The sequence below is a fragment of the Periophthalmus magnuspinnatus genome, chromosome 17 (assembly GCF_009829125.3).
Source record: "Periophthalmus magnuspinnatus isolate fPerMag1 chromosome 17, fPerMag1.2.pri, whole genome shotgun sequence".
In the NCBI taxonomy this organism is placed as follows: Eukaryota; Metazoa; Chordata; class Actinopteri; order Gobiiformes; family Gobiidae; genus Periophthalmus; species Periophthalmus magnuspinnatus.
Genome location: NC_047142.1, coordinates 15,681,118 through 15,701,046, shown reverse-complemented (window position 1 = coordinate 15,701,046; position 19,929 = coordinate 15,681,118). Strand labels below are relative to the sequence as shown.

Here is a 19,929-nt window from a genome sequence, read left to right as displayed (position 1 = left end):
TTTGATCACACCACTAACTCTGCAATGTTTTTCAGGTGGAGAGGGGGTTTTTCACCTGCGTGTGTTCATGGAGATGTTATTGCTTGTCTGGAATGTTTCATTGCTGCATTAAAGCAGTTGAGTTTAAGGTCAGATTTGTAGAGACACATCACTCGAGTAAGAATGCTTTTGTTTTTCAAGGTATTTTAGGACAATAGAAAGACTTGTAATTGAAGCTAGAAGCTAGATCATTTTAATGCCTCACCTTGGAACATTACAGTCAAAGGAATAGCCCATCCATAGGCATTGTTGGCAATAATAGGCCTCCTTAGAAAATGTTTTTAGTTATAGAACACTAAATTATGTGAAGCACTGCCATGAATTTCTTTGAGTTTAAGAAAGTTACTGTATTCTGAATGCAGCAATTGAAAAAGTAACTGTACCAAATACAGATTGTGTAATCCCTCAGTCGTCCAGGTCCGATTCATAGCAAATGCCGAAGTTAAATCTGTCAACTGGACAAAACATAGGAGTGAAGACAGCATATGGAAACGGTGTAGTCAGCTCCTCCTTTCAGATAGATATAAGGCAGAGTCCATCAGCAATCTGACCAGAACTGGAGAAGTGAAACATCTTCACTCCTAAAACATTTTGTCCAGTTGACAGATTTAACTTTGGCTTTTGCTATGTACTGAATAGTTACTCCAAATGTGTATTCTGAATATGCCTACATGTTTTCAGTACATGTATTCAGCTACCTCTTAACAGTACCCATGGAGACAAGCAGGTGGAAGATCCTACAGTACCGTCTAGGTGAGCCATCCATCTATCAATATCTGTATCTTTTCTATCTCATCCATTCTCAAAAGCGCTGTTAAGTTAAGGTTTACCCTATTAAACCAATTTCCACTGAAACTGCAGTTACCCAGATCATGATTTTCTCCAATGCTCTTATTTTGTGGGAGTCACTTCCGTTTTCCCCGTGCGTCCTTCCGCTCTCTTCACAGTTCTGTGTTTCAGCCTCGCTCTCCAGCCCAGCCGCAGGGACATTTTGGAGAGAGCGCGCTGACGGTGGAGCGCAGGGGTGGGTCTACTACTGTCCCGTCACGGCGGTACACGACCCTCACAACCCCCCGTACGTACCGCAGTCACGTCCTCCCGTAACCTTGCACCGGGGCCCGTGAATCTCTGTGAATGACAGCGCAGTACTGGAGGCGGTAGGATGACACATACAGACTCACGTGATCAAGGGGACTATGATGTAAACATTAGGAGTGACTTTTAGTGACAATGCATGAAAAAAGAAATACCAGGCTTGGCTTTTACTGTCCAAGAAAATATAAACACTATATTCTAAGCCATAATAACACACCCCACTTCTTAATTATAAAAAGAAAAGATCTCCTAGATAATATTGGTCACTAGGTCTTCAAAGTGTGAGAATTTATAAGCCACAACCCAAAATCAATACCAAGCACTAAACTGCCTTATCGCCATGGATACAAGCAGGTGATGCGACCAGGCCAAGTTACAGGTCAGATTTGTGTAGAGGAGGCAACCCTGCTCACAGTGCATGTTTTACAAGGTGTTTTTAAGCAATAAAACCACCTGTTATTGAGGAAGTCTAAGATGGATAAGTTGAATGCTGAGAGACACGACTGGGAAATGCAGTAATATCCACGGAGACGAGCATAGAGGCAGACCCTCCGCTAAAACGGTCACATAGTGCACCTTCAAGCTTATAAAATGCTGAAATTCTAAGCACTATAGCCAATGCCCAATGATTCATCCACTGCCCACTCTCGGTTAATAGAGACTGGAACCACAGCTGTCCCAGGGCTGATGGAGATGTGATGGTGCAGAATGATAGTCACATCTGTCAAACACCACATTCATACAGGCAAACAGAGCGAAGTGTCTTGCTCATGGACATAACTACAGTAATGCATTTGTTATAACTTGAATTGTTGATGATGAGAAACGCCTACTGTGCTTGTGTCTGCTATATAATTATAATCTTTGACACCCATGGATCATTATGTTACAAGTCCGCCGACTCTGACGTCTTGTAAAAAGTAATTAAAGATTGCGCAAACATGCATGAATCACTCCAAATACAACTTTGGGTGAATGAAATGTGAGGGGAAGTTATAACATGCAAAATCGACTTTTCAGAGGTCCTAACTTCTCCGACCACAATAAAACCAGAACTGTAACAATCCCACATTTTACAGAGCCCAAATATAACTTGTTAACCTTACAAAAAAGCTATTGAAAGTCTATATAAAGCAAGTAATAGGAAAGATAAGGACTAAAACTGCAAAGAATTCTTTACATTTCAATATTCTGGTATTTCTTGCCTATACCTAGAATCATAAAAAAGATGCTATTGAAATCGAGTAATAGTCCAAACTGTAAATCCTTTGAATATGACAACAATTGAGTTTGAATTGAAGGAAGGGACCCACTGCGCAACATTAGAGGCTACGTGTGTTTATTCTATTTATAAACAAGCATCAAGTACAAATATGTGACGTAAAAAGACCTTGCCCATTACTTCAATACTGTAGATGGTAGATTACTTGTTCTTTTAAATCATTCAGGAAAAAAAATCTTAAAATTCTTATTAGCTCAAAATGCTTTATTTCACCCATATTATTATGATTTCTCAAGTTTTCATTTAATATCTTGTAGTAATCTTGTAATGTAAAATGCATGGAGTGATCTACAGAACGGGTAACTGGTCCAGTAATTTAAACTATTGTGGTATTTATGTGGATTATACTGAAAACAATGCATTCCTTTATAGAAGAAGCAGTACAAATCAAAAGTTTAGACACTTCTGGGAATTTTTCGCAGGCAATTTTCAATTCCATTTTTCTTCTCTAGATATTAGATTTTTGGAGACTACTGTTAAATATTGTTTCAGTCCAAGTTCTTGGTTTAGACCTGGCTTAAACCTGGTTTGATCCCGATTCAGTCCTGTTTCAGTCATTGCTTTTTGTTCTTAAGTAGTCATTTTACATATTTTGAGTCAGCATTTCAAATTAAAAGTTAGATTTTTTCATAGATTAGAAAATGGTGTCCAAACATTTGAAAACTGCTATTGTAAATCTGGACCTTCCTTTAATATAGTGATAAAATATAGTCTCTGAGTGATATGTCCACGGAGCAGCAGAAATGAAAAGGGATTTGGCCAAAGTGAGTCACGTCCAGAGGAAAGTGCACTGCACCTTTAAGGACTGCTGCTTCTGTTGTTGTTTTTTTTCCCCCGTGGGAGAAAATGCCGTTAGTGTGAGTCCGACTGAGCAACGAATTCAGAGGGTCAAGAAAGAAACATCAGTTGGCTTCATTCTTAGAGGCTTCATCAAAGTTCTCCACGAGATCTGAAAAAGGAAAAAAAAAGTATTACAAGTTGGGCTGTGCAATATGATAAAAGTCTAATTGTAATCAGGTTAGTATTGTCATGATACTAAAAATTCATACTCAAATTTGATTCTAAGGAATAGACTTGATACTCAATACCAATACCACAATGATAATAAAAAATATTTATTTAGATAATAGAATGTGATTTTCAACATTAAACAATAGTACTTTCTTTTTTATTACCATGTGACCTTATGTCTGTGTAATTCCTCAGTCGTCCAGATAGGCTCCATAGTGGGACGATATTGAAATTTGGTGTCACAATTATCATGGCCAAAATAACTGCAATTAACGATCGTATCAAAATAATTATTGTTACTGACAGTTTAAAAAATTTCTGGATCTGAATAATTCTAATTTTAATATTATGAATAGGTTCCATGTTATAGAATTGTACTTTGTTATAAGTTAAAACAACAGTGATCTAAAGGAGATTGTCAGGGAGAAGTAGTTTTTTTTCTGCACATTCTGAGGACACAATGGTGATCATCTTTGTTGGCAATTTATCACAATTATATAAAAAGTGCCAGGAACAGTTGTCAACCCTTTTTCTCATGACAAAAGTTATTGTTTATCGTGCCATCTCGGATCCCTGTGACAATGTTAGTTTTATGGTGAAACTGACATGATTCAGTAATTCTGTTTAATGTACACATTTCCTTTACCCACTCTTCCTATTAGTCAGCCTCTGTCATCCTCTGAGTGAGTGATAGGTGGGTTTAGCTAATCACATTGAAATTTGAACTCCCAGAGGAAGCAGATGGCTTTAGTGGCTTTAGTGACATTCTATAAAATCTGAATAGTTATCTAGGCTCTCAAAAATTGTGAATATTTTGGCATAACACCCATCCCATTTTAAATATTTAAACTTCATATGTTTTTGTGGGTGTATCTTTTTAAATGTGTTGACAGTGAGTCATTTTTACTTTGTTAGCTGACTGTAGCATTTTTAGAATTGTAATGACAGATTGTTTTAATAACTGTTGTCCTAGACAACGTCATTCCTATCGTCTCAGTGACAGCAGGTTTTCTTATTGACAGCTTTCACAAATACAGTAGGAGTAGAGTGGAGGGCACAGTGTGTTTTTAATCACTCAGTTTTGTGTTTTAAGTGATTGATAACCTCTGCAGACCTGTCCAGAGAGCTCAGGAATGTCATGCATTTAACACACAAGTGCCACTGTTGTCAAACTAATGTGGTTATAGCATAGTATGAGTCTGAGTTTAGACCAGGTAGAGCAAAACAACTAGACTCGACTTAACGTTTTTCTTCCCATAAATATAGAGGTGGATTTAAAAACTTATTGTAAGGCAACCAATATTAAAGGGCTTAATATTATGCTAAATTGACTCACGTGAGCTTTTAGTTAGAACGTTGTTACCTCCTCAAAAACGTACACGAGTTGTGTTTTGTTTCATTCACATATGTTTGAGTAATCCTGAATTATTAGGCTGTCTACTTTGCCAAAGCTCTGTTTCACCTTGTGATGTCATCAAGTGGTACTTTTAGTGTTGGAATGTTAACCAATATTTTTAGCCTCAATTGAACTGCTTAACTATACAGTACAATACACTACAATAACCAAAAGCTGTTTCCTTTTAAAAAAATATTTTCATTTTATCCTTTAGTCATTTGAGATTGCCACAGAAAGTCTACAGTATTTTCTGTTGTACAGAGAAGTGAAAAAGTCTTAATGAAGCTATATTACCACATCACAACAAGGATCAAAGTGTTTTCAGCTTATGAGAAGTACTAATCTTAAATATGCAGGATTTGTGTGTTGAACATGTGTGAATGAAAAAAAAAGACTCCAGATATGTTTTTGATGAGGGATACAACATTATAACACAGACACAAAATTAAGATTAATGAAGGCCCTTTAATGACTGCATGTGCAACATTTTTAAAGGCAACTACTATGGTTAGATTTTTTTCAACGTCCAAGCACTTCAGACCTTTTGCCCAAGAATGCATTTGTGGAATTTGAACCGCCAGTCCCAATTTTCAAATGTATTAGATTCATACCTGGTACATCGTCCTCATCCTCTTCTATGATCTGTTCCTTAACCGCCTTCATGTCCATGGCTGAAAAAGACAAAAAACATTAGAGATTGAATTTTCACCAAGAATATATAGTAGAAATCAGTGGTTCTCAAACTTTTCAAACCATCTGAATTCTAAATTAAACTCATACCACAGTTGGAGAACCTTATACATTTTTCCACATGTTAAAACCCATTCTGAAAACCTGTACTAAAGTCTACAGTAGCCTTGTTGTTGTGTGCACCATTCTTCAAATTAGCAGAGCTGGTATGTCAAAAATGTGATGCTGTCATCACTTAACTATTCATTTTAAACTTTGATGTTTTTGTTACATGTATCTTAAGGCGATCTGCATTTTTTTAGCTCAATCTGACATAGGCAATTTTGAAGTTTGTGTTATCGTCTGCCAAGTATTTCAATTTGAAAAAATCGTATAACTTTTCAGAGCAGTACTTTTGTTCTCTTCATCTGACCCAACCTTCAATGTTGTTCTATGAAACATCACAATTTTACAATTTACAATTGTACATTGACATTTTTTTTGTTTTTTACCAAATAAAAGTCTTATAGATTAAGAATATTTAGCGAATTATTGATTATAATCGCAAATTATTCTTTTGATATGTTACACATAACATATTTAGACCACCATGTTACCCTTTATTGTTTTGAACATATATTCTATTATACTATATTTGTCGAAAACAACATAATAACATGTTTTACAAGTTTAACTTTAATTTAGTCTTTACTCTCTTTACTAAACTACTGCCCATTGCATCAGGCTTGTGAAGTTCTTATTGTTTTGTACTTTTGTATCATGTGTTTGCATATTTATGGAAAAGTGCTGTGTGGGAGCATGGGTGACGTAGGCCTGTGTGTTTGTTTTGAATAAAAAACTGCATCCTAATTGAGATTCTGTGCATTTTCCATTACAACCAGTATTCTATTGCACTGTCTACATTAATGGACTGTGTGTGCTTGTCCTGACCTTGCCGTGGGAAGCTCTCTGCCAGTTTGCGCAGGCTTGAGAGGCTGTCGGCCCCGAGCTGGCTTAGGATTCCGGGGAGCATCTCCGTCAGCTGCTTTGTCTCAGCGTGGCCAGTGATGGCGAAAGTGTTAGCGGACAGAGACGCCTGCACTTTGGGGTTGTTGAAGTGGATCACCGTGCCATCATCTTTAATCATGTTCACCTTAAATTTACATAGAATAGCCATCATTTTAAAACAATGGAATAAAAACTAGCCCAGATTTAGTGTCACCAGCTGTGATGGGCCAGCTGTACTTCTGCCCTTGGGAAAACTGGCACAGGCATGTTTAATACTCTGCACCAACAGTCTCTACAACCTCTATCAATCACCATCACACCAACAAAAAAATATTTTATGCACTTGGTAGCTTTACTTTGCTCACACATTCATAGCTTTGATACTAAAACTAGTGTTGAAAGTAGATATCATTTGAAAAAAAAAGGAAATTCATATATTAGGACATAATCTGACCTTTCCATAATAGTTTTAGATGGTCTTTTTATTAGAGTATAAGATAACATATTGCTATTAAAGAAACTACAATATTTTGTGTGCAAATTGTATTCTGTTAACACTGTGTTATTGAAATCTGTATTAAGTATTGTCAGACTTCTTCTAGTCAGTTTGAAGTGACAATTGAAGTGTAACCACTAGTGTGACATGAACCACTGGGTTTAAGAATCAACACCATCCCTTTTAAAATTAAAAGCATTTTTTCCCCTCACCTCCTCTATTCCTGCGATGTTGTTCACTGCCAGTTTCTTCAATGAGCCCTGGAGTTTTTTGTCATCTGCTGTTGCCGTTTTGTGAACCACCTTCTTCTTTCTGCGGGCTGTTCCCTGAAAAAACAAAATATCTCGATGTCAATCTAATATCGTCATTATTAGCAAATAATTACATAGTTTAGAATGTGTAAGCAAATGCTCAAATACATATATACACATGCATGACATTGTACCCATTACATGCTCTATAAGAAAGCACATTGTAAATCTGCTCTTTGAAGGACTTCATTACCACACCATTATAGAGATAAACTGATAATTCCAATTTTTAGTGTATCGACTATCGGGATTAAAAATCCAGCCTAGACAAATATTTTGTTTTGGCTGAACTGTAAATCTTTATTTGAACACTTTAATGCAAAACGATTACTGCAGAAAACATAACTACACCACTCACTTAAAGGTTTGTGATAAAAAATAAAAAAAAAAAACAGCTGTGGGCGAGTTTGTAGTGAAGTTAAAATACAGAATTTAGGGGAAAATAATCAAAATTGGCCCTATGTATCAGTTTAAAAATATCAGCCCAAAGATACTGGAAGAGCTTATTTAAACAGTTAGGATCAGTCAAGAAAAAATACCTGTACAAAAAAAAAAAACTATCAAAAAATAAGCTTTTTTTTTAATTATTTGTAGTATTTCACAGTCAAAATCATCCACAAAAGCAATGCAGAGGCCATTTTTACTACCAAAAACAGGAAGATAGCGCCACCATGTGTTTATAGAAAGAAAATATCCACAGACAAAGCGTTGGTCTGTGTTTTAATAGGAACCGCTGAGGTCAGGAAGAACAGGGCACACAAAGGCACCCCACTATTTACAAATGCAACAGCTGAATGACAACAGCTGTCACAGTTGCAGAAATATATGAAATGTAGGAAAACAACAATAAAATTAGAAGTATTAACACATATTTAGAATTATAACTGTACCTTTCCTCCTATCCGCACTTGAGCCTGAAGTTTGGCGAGTTTTTCCTGATTCATGCTGATTATCTAGAAAAAGAACAAATGGGTTGGTCAGTTGGGAGTGAAAGTAAAAAAAATACGTAAACAAGAGACGCAATATTAATTTTGTAAAGGAAATTCTCAGTCATATACAATGTAATTTCAAGTTACAAAAATGTATTTTGCGATAATTACTAGAGGTATTTACAAATCTATGTCGCAATGTACTTTTCTAAATGCGTCAAATGTGAAGTTAAATAAATTAAAAGAAAAACAAGACATTTTGCTCACTTATTAGCAAGACTAGTGTCATATTTTCCACAACTATCAATTTCATCAATAGCAACTGTAACAGGTTAAGAATAGATAAGACCTTAGCCTCTTAGCATAGCATTTTAAAATAAACAGCAATTTTACACATGGATTACAATCAATACATGCTAGAACGCTATGTTACGGCTTCATTTCTGTATTTTTACTTCTATCCCCGTATGTTTTTTTTATTTGCGATTTATGATCACGTCTGTGTAGCTAATATCGCTAATAGTAGCATGCCAAGGCTAAATAATCGACTCCTGTTGGCCATTTTAGCCAACAAAACCAGCAAAATACTTAATTTAAACATTAAACAAGGATGGCACTGTTTGCTTAATAAAATGGATGTCGAGATGAATAATTATTTACCCTTTTGATTGGAGTTTAGTAACAGAATGTTCAAGTGGTGAAGCAGAAACGAGGTGAGGCAGCAGCTGGGCTAGCGCTTTACAACAACGCTAAACATTTAGCTGTATTTCCGGTAGAAACCTTCAACATAAAATTAACCGCACCGCCAAATTACAATATTTTTTAGTTATTTGGCTAAGTTACAACGTTAAAATGATCTAGTATTTATTTAGAAATATAATTAGCAATGTTTGTAGTTTTTATATGTGTTTATTTACATTTTAGGACACATGCATATAGTTTTAAAGTGTTAAAATCAGATATGTTTCCGGTTTAAGTGTGTAATTGTAATTTCTAACTTAAGAAACTGCCTCACAGACTGCAACACGCGGTTATGTGGATGTGATGTCAGAATAGACGCTACAAAAATGGAAAATAAAATAGTAAAGGGGTTGGCCATTGAAAGCATATGGACAAGGGAGTGTTCTACATGCTCACCAAATATATTACCATATCAATAAATCACAAAATGTTTTTAAATATATAGCAGGGGTGTCCACACTATGGACCTCAGACCTCATGTTCAATCATAAGCAGAACTTTTAACTGCAAATGTATGTATTACTGCCACTACGACCTGAATGCATTCCCATTGCATAATGAAACAGGCCTAATATTGATGTTTCAAGTCTCATTAAAGGTATTGCAGCTCTGTCAAAGCTGTCTGAAAAGTATCCACCTGAATGACCTATGAATGAATACTGTATTGCGGCCCTTTGTTTCAAATATGTTTCCATTCCAGGTCTATAGTATAATGTATAAATAAAAATAATTTCAGATCTGAGGTCTAACTTTTAGTTTATTGGACAGTAACAAGTTATATTGCAATGTCTTTACAAACTCACAAATAAAAACATAGCCTCAGCTTCATTAGACTTTTATTGTGAAACTTAGAGGTTGGACTTCCGGGTTGCTAATTTACACCAAACCTGCAGACTGTGTGGTTAGCTTTTCGTCTACTTTCTCCAATCGTAAAGGAAAGAGCCGGGCTAAGAGCAGAAACAATGAAGACTTCTATACTGAAAATAGCCGTATTTTCCATTTTACAGGCTCTACTTTCTTTGTCCGTTTTCCAAGACTTGGTAGAAGCAGCCGATGGACGAGGTGAGTATTTTATAAGCTAAATGATCAACTCAAGTATGGTGCAAAAAAGCAGAGCACGCTTTTATTATGACCATCCTGGAGCATTACAATGACATCCTGGGTAGAACTAAACAAACATAACTTATGTTAATAATATAACACTTAATCACCTTATTTTCCATTATAGTTAAAAAAAATTATAATCTTTTTTCATCCAATGAAATCTGTTTTTATTTCCTCCATCTCTGGGAAAGTTCATTCATTATTTAACCAAATAGAATAACTAATTTTTTAAATTTATATTATTTAAATGCATAATTTTGACCTATTTAATTTGCAGCCTATGTATCCAATTCTCATGCATAATAAAGTTGTACACTCATTGGTCTGCAGTTTGATCCCAGGCAGGTGGCAACCATTGCAGTGTAGTTGAGCAAGACACTTTACCCACCTTGGCTATATGAATGAGGCGTGTGATTGGTGGTAGTGAAAGAGGCCAATGGTCAGGGCTCAAAAATCAGATACTAATCAATACTAAAACTACTATTGAAACTAGATACTCATTTGAACAAGTATCAATTGTAAAAAAGTCACATTCACAGGACAGAAATGAATCTTTCCTGAATAGCTTTAGAATGATCTTAAGCTGTTCTGTATCAGAATGAGTATAAGACTACATAGACTAGTATATGCCTATTAACCACTATGAAACATACCTGGACGACTAAGGGATTACACAGATATAAGGCCACATGATAATATAGAGGAAGTTATATTATTTAATGATGAAAATTGCATTATTTCAGCTTCATTCATTCCTCCACCGTGCCAAAGAGAATATTATGAACATTAACTTTGAAAGTCAAATGGGCACGCCTAAACAAACACAACAGGTCACAATAAGAGCTACAATATCGACTTTCATGGATTAAGTTTCAGTGAATTCTCTTTTTTGTGGAGCTGGTCAGCTCTATGTACTAGTATTTACAGTGGGGCAAAAAACTATTTACTCAGCCACCAATTGTGAAAGTTCTCCCATTTAAAAAGATGAGGCTTGTAATTTTCAGCATAGGTACACTTGAACTATGAGAGCCAAAATGAGGAAAAAAAAAAAAAAAAATCCAGAAAATCACATTCTGATTTTTACAGAATGTATTTGCAAATTATGGTGGAAAATCCGCATTTTGTCAATAACAAAAGTTCATTGCAATACTATGTTGTATACCCTTTGTTGGCAATGACACAGGTCAAACTTTTTCTGTAAGTCTCCATAAGGTTTTCACACACTGTTGCTGGTAGTTTGGTCCATTCCTCCTGCAGATCTCTAGAGCTGTGATGTTTTGGGGCTGTCGCTGGGCAACAGAGACTTTCAACTCCCTCCAAAGATTTTCTATGGGGTTTCTATGGATCTGGAGACTGGCTAGGCCACTCCAGGACCTTAAAATGCTTCATACGAAGCCACTCCTTCGTTACCCGTGGGGTGTGTTTGGGATCATTGTCATGCTGAAAGACCCAGCCACGTTTCATCTTCAATGCCCTTGCTGATGGAAGGAGGTATTCATTCAAAATCTCACAATATATGTCCCCATTCATTCTTTTCTTTACACGGATCAGGCGTCCTGGTCCCTTTGCAGAAAAACAGGCCCAAAGCATGATGTTTCCACCCCCATGCTTCATAGTAGGTATAGTGTTGTTTGGATGCAACTCCGCATTCTTTAATCTCCAAATACAACAAATTGAGTTTTTTACCAAAAAACTTTACTAGTTTGGTTTCCTCTGACCATATGACATTCTCCCAAACCTGTTTTGGATCATCCAAATGCTCTCTAGCAAACTTCAGATGGACTGGCTTAAGCAGGGGGACACGTCTGGCACTGCAGGAGTCCCTGGTGGCGTAGTGTGTTACTGATGGTAGCCTTTGTTACTTTGGTCCCTGCTCTCTGCAGGTCATTCACTAGGCCCCCCTGTGTGGATCTGGGATTTTTGATCAGTTTTTGCGATCATTTTGAGCCCACAGGGTGAGATCTTGCGTGGAGCCCCAGATCGAGGGAGATTATCAGTGGTCTTGTATGTCTTCCATTTTCTAATAATTGCTCCCACAGTTGATTTCTTCACACTAAGCTGCTTACCTATTGCAGACTCAACCTTCCCAGCCTGGTGCAGGTCTACAATTTTGTTTCTGGTGTCCTGGCTTTGACACCTCTTTGGTCTTGGCCATAGTGGAGTTTGGAGTCTGACAGTTTGAGGCTGTGGACAGGTGTCTTTTATACTGATAACGAATTCAAACAGGTGCTATGAATGCACATAACGTGAGGAGGACAGAGGAGCCTCTTAAAGAAGAAGTTACAGGTCTGTGAGAGCCAGAAATCTTGCTTGTTTGTAGGTGACCAAATACTTATTTTACAGAGGAATTTACCATATAATTCATTAAAAATCCTACAATGTGATTTCCTGGATTCTTTCACCCCATTCTGTGTCTCATAGTTGAAGTGAACCTATGATGAAAATTACAGGCCTCTCATCTTTTTAAGTGGGAAAACTTGCACAATTGGTGGCTGACTAAATATTTTTTTGCCCCACTGTATGTGTATTTGTGTGGAGACATAGGATACACTATAACTATACATTTTGGTTTTGTTGTAGGCTTTGGAGATCACATCCACTGGAGGTCACTGGACGATGGCAAAAAGGAAGCCCAGGCCAGGTCAGTTCAAGTTTATGAATTTTCTAATAAATATTAACTATTCTCTAAACTATAATTATGACAAATTCCAAGTTAGTTTTTAATGTACACTCCTTGCTAGCTGCAATTTTCTTAACCTTATGTGCACTGCTCCTCTCATCAGTAGACAAGCATAGTCCTTGTTGACTTTCAATAGGCTCAGAAAATTGTAATGAATTTTTGTTGTCTTCCAAACATACATAAAGCTGTAGTATGTAAGCTTTCTTGTTGAGGGGCTGCCAAGTGTTTGTATCCATGGAGCTGTTAATGCTTTGCCTGGAAATTTCAACAACATGGCATTAAAATCAACTATGTCCATGGAGAAATAGTTGAGTTTAATGCTAGTTGACAGGTCAGATCTGTAGAGAAAAGCCCTCGCTCATACTGAAAATGCTCTTTCAAGGTATTTTTAGCAATACATTCTGTAATTGAATAAATCCTAGATAGATGAGGTTAATGCCATACTGTGTGACATTCAGGGCAAACCAGTAACATCAAGTAGGTGGCAGATCTTACACCAAAAAAGTTTTTTTTTTTTTTCTATTTTCTCTATCATATTATAAAATTCCCTCATCAAAACCATGCCTGGAGAGGTTTTGTATGTCATCCATGCATGTTTGAGTAATTTAGTAATCTCTCCCAGGCCCTATTCCCACAAACCTTAAGGTTAGATGCACAATCCTATATATAGAATATATAGCATTTTCAATAACAATGACAAGAATAACAATAAAAGTTAACGTGGTGATCTAAATATGTTAGATGTTAGCTGGTAACACCCTGTAGAAGTAAAATACCACCTCTTTAAAGAAAGGTTAAAAGACTTATATAACATAATATAGAATCCTGTAATAACCATGACTGAACTACTACTTTAACTAAATCTCATCTCTGTTTTACCAGTGGTTTGCCAATGATGGTCATAATTCATAAGACCTGGTGTGGAGCCTGCAAAGGTACAATGTAAATTAGATTACAGACTCAGAAGTGCTTAATTTGGAAAGTAAATAAGCAAAATTCAAATGATTCTTTCTCTTTAAATCAGCATTGAAGCCCAAGTTTTCAGAGTCCAAGGACATTTCTGAACTTGCACACAACTTTGTCATGGTCAACCTTGAGGTAAGCAAACCTGTTATGATAAAAAAAAATAAAAAATCCTTTTTATGGATTATGAGGACTAAAAACAGCCAAATAGACAAACATTCTAGTTTACTGAGCTGGAGGACAGGTCAAAATTCTAGGGGGGAATTGTTTAACTGTCAGATTGCAGATTTGGGTTGTCAAAAGTATCTAATCAATCCTGAAACTATATGCTCATTTGAGCAGGTATTGATGCTAAAAAAGTTACATTCAAAGGACAGAAATGAACCTTTCCTGAATAGCTTCAGAATGATCTTGAGCTGTATCAGAACAAGACTGAAAAGACTAGTATACGCTCATGGACCACAATGGAACCTTAGACACAGTATGACTGTGGGATTATACAGATATAAGGCCACATGGTAAAATAAAAGAAAGTACTATGATGTAATGTTGAAAATCACATTCTATTGTCTAAAGCACATGTGTCAGACTCGAGGCCCGTGGGCCAAATGTGGCCCTCCACATCATTTTATGTGGCCCTCGACAGTAAATTAAAAGGTATGATGGTCTTAAAATCTCATTTTATCAGGAGATACACAGTTACACAGACATATTTTTTACCTCTAGGCAAATGCATATGTAATATTTGTAAATTGAATAAGTAATTAAGAAACTGTTAATTAATTAGTTAAAAAAAATATTATATTTATTTTATATTTGGCCCTTTGAGAGAAGCCAATTTGCTGATGTGGCCCTCGGTGAAAATACCGGTATGTTTGACACCCCTGGTCTAAAGAAATAGTGTTTTTATTATCATTGTGGTATAGGAATTGGTATTGAATATCAAGTTTAGTCCGTAGTACTGAAATCGAGTTTGAGATTATAGTATCGTGACAATACTAATAATTATACAGCCTCCAGTCAGATTTTAGTTCATTGTAATGTGAAATAGCACATCAGATACCAGAACAGGTGCAGATTCATTACGGTTCATTCCAGACCTCTTCCACAGAGTCGCTGGGTCTAACTGATACTTTTCAGCTGATGTCACACCCCCAGGGAGTGTTGATGACACTAACTGGAGGTGCTGCTCTGTCTGATGCTCTGTTACTCAAGTTAGACTTTAATCTGAGCTTTATTTTAACACTGTCTGACCATAATGAACTGACTAGCTGGAACTACAACAGATGAGCTGGTTTATGCTGTTAAACAAGTCCTTCTCAAATAACATTACAGTCACAAGCTAGCTAACATTAGCTAAAAGTTTTTCAATTAGTCACTCTTCCCTTTTTTTTGTTGAAAATCAAACACCCAAACAGGACCATCAACGCTCATACTGATGACAGGCTCCTTAAAACCTTTTTGATAATGTTTGCTAATGTGAGCATTGTGTCACCGTGGTAAATGAACATTCTGCCATAGAAATACATGTAAAGTATCACTTTGTTCCTGGTGTTTGAACAGGATGAGGAGGAGCCAAAGGATGATGCCTTCAGCCCAGACGGAGGATACATTCCCCGCATTCTCTTTCTTGGTACGAACATGGTCTAGTTTGTTGACTTATCAACAGACATGAGACTGTAGGATAAGAGGAAACACAGGAATGCAAACATGACCACTGTATCATTAAGCATTCCAGGTCCAGTAAAATTAACTTTGAGCTTTTAGTCTTCATAATATCTTTATTCAAAGCCTGTATGGAGTTTTGTTTCGATTTAATACATTTTTTGTATATTTGAGTAACTCCACAGTTGTAATCCATGTTTGCATGCACATTTACAGGACTTGTTGTGATTATTTTAGCTCTCACTAAACGTAACTAACTTGACAATGTAACCAATGCTAGCAGCTCTACAATTAAAAAAAAAAAAAAGTTACTAAACTATGTATTTTTTGTTTTTAGGTGTCCTATAGGAAACATTGGACCTTATGAGAATAAATGATTCACTCCCAAATCTTCAGCTACCTCCATTCAGTTTAAGTTATGTAGGAACGTACTAGTCTTGAGAGCTTTTGCCCCCTTTTTAGTCAATGAATCGATCGGCAGGACATGTCTTTAGTTGAAATTCTTGATTGTTAGTAATTAATACATTTCACCATGAGTTGGGCTGCTCCTTCTTTTCCTACACACCTGTAGTCAAGAAACCTATGTACAAAGTTTTCTTCCAAATGACTTACATCTGCCACATTTTAATTGTATTTTGACTGATACAGTACATTACATTTGTTATTTTTTGTCAGTATTATTATAGTAATTGTAACTGTATTTATTCTGTCTCAGATCCCCATGGAAAGGTCCACCCTGAAATCACCAACAGAAATGGCAATCCAAACTACAAGTACTTTTACAGTAATGCAGACCAAGGTAAGTGCTTCAACCTTTTTTTTTTTTTTTTTAAATCTCTTATAGTATGTGTCTGTCTATCTAAAAAATGACTGAAGCAAATGTCTATTTTTAAATGAATACATTAATTATTACTGCCCACTAGTCTTAAACATAAGACACTGACCTCATTTGGTCTGTTTCAGTTGTGTCTGGTATGAGGGAGGCACAGGAGAGGCTGACCGGAGATGCTTTCAAACGGCATAGCGGAGACGAGCTCTGAATAAAATCCATTTCACATCAGGCTGTAAGGGCTACCACACAACCCTGGACAACCAATAACTATATTGAGACTTGGGCTGCACAATATAAGGAAATAAGAACGTTAAGTAATAGGGCTGTGGGAGTCATTGAATTTAATCATGATTACTATTATTGCTTCAATCTTTTACAAAATGGGTGTTACTGGGGAAAGAAAATCTGTTCTGAATTATATGGAAGCTAGTTCTGCCCCACCAAACCTGTAGTAGAGCCACTCATCTAATCTACAGAGGATTTTAAACATGCATAATATGTTACAGTTGCAAATATCACAAATAAATAAAGTCTATTTTTCTTTTGTAGGTTATGTTTTGACAATCCAAAATTAATTATAATAGTTACATCCTTGTCGAAGCTTCTCACAGCTGTCATTATTCACTTGCTGGTGGTAAACTACTACTGTAGCCACAGTTGCCCTGGGGCAGATAGAAGTGAGGCTGCTAGTCTGCGCCATCTGCCCCTCCAACCACCGCCAACACTCACTCAAGGTTAAATTACAGCTAAAACAACTGAATCTTAGTTGATGTTTTAATTAAAGAAGCGAATATATTGTGCAGCCCTGGTTGATTAAGATAAAGGCAGCAGTATTTGATTTCTTACACTTTTCTGCCTGGTAACGTTAAAATCACGTGATACTGTACTTTACTGTTTTTCTCTGAATGCCATAAGACTGTAACTTTGGTCTGTAGAGGATGGACAATTACACAATAAAGCCAAGTAGTTTTTCAAGTTACATCTGTTAACATTGTGCAAAGGAAAGCCTGCGTCATGGTAAAAGCCAAGATTTAAATATGGAATCAAGTGCCATCAGATTTATGTTGTAATATTTTTGTACCATGTTCAGAAATGGGGTTAAAATTTTGACTGAATCTTCCTGGAAAAAAAACAAAAAACGGTGTACAAGCTGAAAATGAAAATTACTAATATTGATAAAAATAATAAAATATATTTAAAAAAAATTAATGGCACATCTAAAGTACGGTCAAATATTTGAAATATCAGTTTTGTATCTTGAAAAAATTGTGCTCAATTTTGCAATTACAATTTAAATACCTAATTGCACACAAAATATTTGAACACTTTCTAAAATTCTGTGCATCAATTGAAATGAATTTAAAATGATACAAAATGTACCCAAAATATTGCCTTAATTTTGTATGTTGCATTTATTATAGAAAAAAACTGGGTCAAAACTATTAGTCCAATGTTATTTAGTGTTTTCACATCATTGAGGTTACAGCCTATAACTAAAGATGCAGGACAAATCAAATCTATAACTAATAATTCAGTCTTATTTCTTGGGTAGACTCTATGCATTTTATACTATAATGCAGAATATTATGTAGGTACCAACCATTTTGCTGGACTTTCTTACCCGCAGTGTTTCTAGATGCTGTTAAAGTGCACATGACTGGTTTGACTACTCATTTCGCTAAAACGTGAGTAACATTAAAGAGGGGGTATCATGCAGAATCTATTTTATTTTCTTTCTTTTTTTCTGAGCTTTCTACCCTGTTATAACGTTGTTCCCTCAGCAAAAACATGCCTGAAGAGGTTTTATATGTCATCCATGTTTGAGTATTTTAACAATCTGTCCCGGGCCCTATTCAAACCTTCCTTACAGTTAGCAGTAATATTCCGTGCAATGCTCAGCCCACTATGTCACTATGTCACCCATGCTCCTGCATGGCAAGTGTCCATAAATATACAAAAGCAGGATACAAAACTGTACACAGCAACTTGACAAACCAGATCCAATGTGCAGTAGCTTCATTATCATGATGCCTGCTGTTTGCACTCTGAAGGCGGGGAGACTTCATGTGGGGAGCAAAGGAAGGGGAGACACAGAGCGTCAAAAACTGAAGTGTTTCACTTCTAAAACTGAATGTTTTAGAAGTGAAACTTCATGTTGTATTTTGTTTGTTTTTTTGGTGGGTGGGGGCAAATATAGCATTTTCAAAACAATAAAAGGTAACATGGTGATGGTAAATATGTTATGTGTTAGCAGTTAATACCTCATAGAAGTAAAATACCCCCTCCTTTTAATGTTTTTACCTTGCATTCTTGCATTAATTGTCCCTGTATTTTGGATGGAATTTTACGTGTTAATGCAATATGTAGAGGGATTCTGTTTTGGAACTCACAGCTACTTCCTGTATTTTTGTACTTTTCTTCTCAACTTTTTAATACAAACTCCCACTTAATTGATGTAAAACTATGGTAAATATTTACCAGTTATAATTAGAAAAACATAAAAACCTGTCATATGCACTTTAATCTCAAATAGTTGAACCAGGTTTTTGCACCGTTAGCCAAGTCACCTCCAAACGTGCTTCCATCGTCCTCTACAGCCTCCTTATGTGAAAATACGTAACACTTTCTCTTTATTTAAACAATATGAACGTTCATTTAATCCTGACAGTTTAAGTAATTCAGTTGTAACGTACTTTCTGTTGCTTGTGAAGTGACTTTTTGTATTACTTGTGTTACTTAAAGGCATAGTCCAGTGTTCTGTAAAAGTATAGGCATGTTTACATATTTGGGACGGGTGGGTTTGGAGTACCAGGGAAATTAGAAGGTTGCAGGTTCAATTCCCAGATTGTGTGGGGTTTGCATGTTCTTCCTGTGACTGGTTGGGTTTCCAGTTGTTACCAATAGTTTCTTCCATTAGCCTAAAATATACACAAATGTTAGAACTCAAGCTAGGTACTCGTCTTGACCCCCGTGATCCTGATTCAAATTGGATTCACTGCTCCTGACCCATAAGCATTTAAGGATGGGTCAAATGCAGAGGACAAAATTCTCTTTGGTTCAAATAAGTTCTAAGTCATGTCATGTTACCATATCAGAGGTATGGGGACCTATTTTCAGATTTTAAAAGATGGTGAAATTGGAAAAAAAACTTCCTAAATTTAAAATCTTTAAGAATACCATTAAAACAAGATAATAATTGACATGTTATTCAGTAAACCGATGTATTTGTAGTTATCACATTTCTAACTCTGAACTCTGCCTTTAAACTTGTCTTGTTAAACTGTAGGGGAATACAATTGTTCATTGTCTTGATGTATTTTATACACAGCCAAATGGGCAAAATAAAGTTTGTGTATTGAGTAACACTGTTTTTCATTATTTGAGTTTCAGATTACATCACAAAAGGTTATCACGTGGTGCGTCCAATAATATTGCATTTTAATAAGGCTGCAATGACTAATCGATTATTTCTGAAATATGTGTCTAAAAGACAAATCTGATGCACTGAGGACAAACTGAGTGACACTTGGACATACATAGACTGGAATTCTCAATATTGGACCGATACTGATCTGTGAAAATCCACCAATATCCGATTAACCAACCTTAATTATATTTATGGATATTGTACAGTGTCTACCACAGGTTTGTGGCACAGGCAACCTTTATTAAATCATTTTTAAAATATGCCACGTATTGCCTCTACTA

The 19,929-nt window shown here is 36.1% G+C and overlaps 2 protein-coding genes across 2 annotated transcripts; one reads left to right on the top strand and one right to left on the bottom strand.

Annotated features, from left to right (window-relative positions):
- Positions 1 to 2,451: 2,451 nt before the first annotated feature.
- LOC117385606 (transcription factor BTF3 homolog 4-like) lies at positions 2,452 to 9,000 on the bottom strand. The gene is made up of 6 exons (XM_055228319.1): positions 8,897 to 9,000; positions 8,198 to 8,260; positions 7,209 to 7,322; positions 6,444 to 6,645; positions 5,435 to 5,494; positions 2,452 to 3,365 (listed from the first exon to the last, which is right to left on the bottom strand). Exons 2-6 carry the CDS (start codon positions 8,249 to 8,251, stop codon positions 3,319 to 3,321), a joined length of 477 nt encoding a protein of 158 aa, XP_055084294.1. The 5' UTR covers positions 8,252 to 8,260; positions 8,897 to 9,000; the 3' UTR covers positions 2,452 to 3,318.
- Positions 9,001 to 9,842: 842 nt separating this feature from the next.
- txndc12 (thioredoxin domain containing 12 (endoplasmic reticulum)) lies at positions 9,843 to 19,582 on the top strand. The gene is made up of 7 exons (XM_033982503.2): positions 9,843 to 10,039; positions 12,662 to 12,722; positions 13,644 to 13,696; positions 13,786 to 13,859; positions 15,288 to 15,357; positions 16,105 to 16,188; positions 16,353 to 19,582. Exons 1-7 carry the CDS (start codon positions 9,940 to 9,942, stop codon positions 16,427 to 16,429), a joined length of 519 nt encoding a protein of 172 aa, XP_033838394.1. The 5' UTR covers positions 9,843 to 9,939; the 3' UTR covers positions 16,430 to 19,582.
- Positions 19,583 to 19,929: the final 347 nt, after the last annotated feature.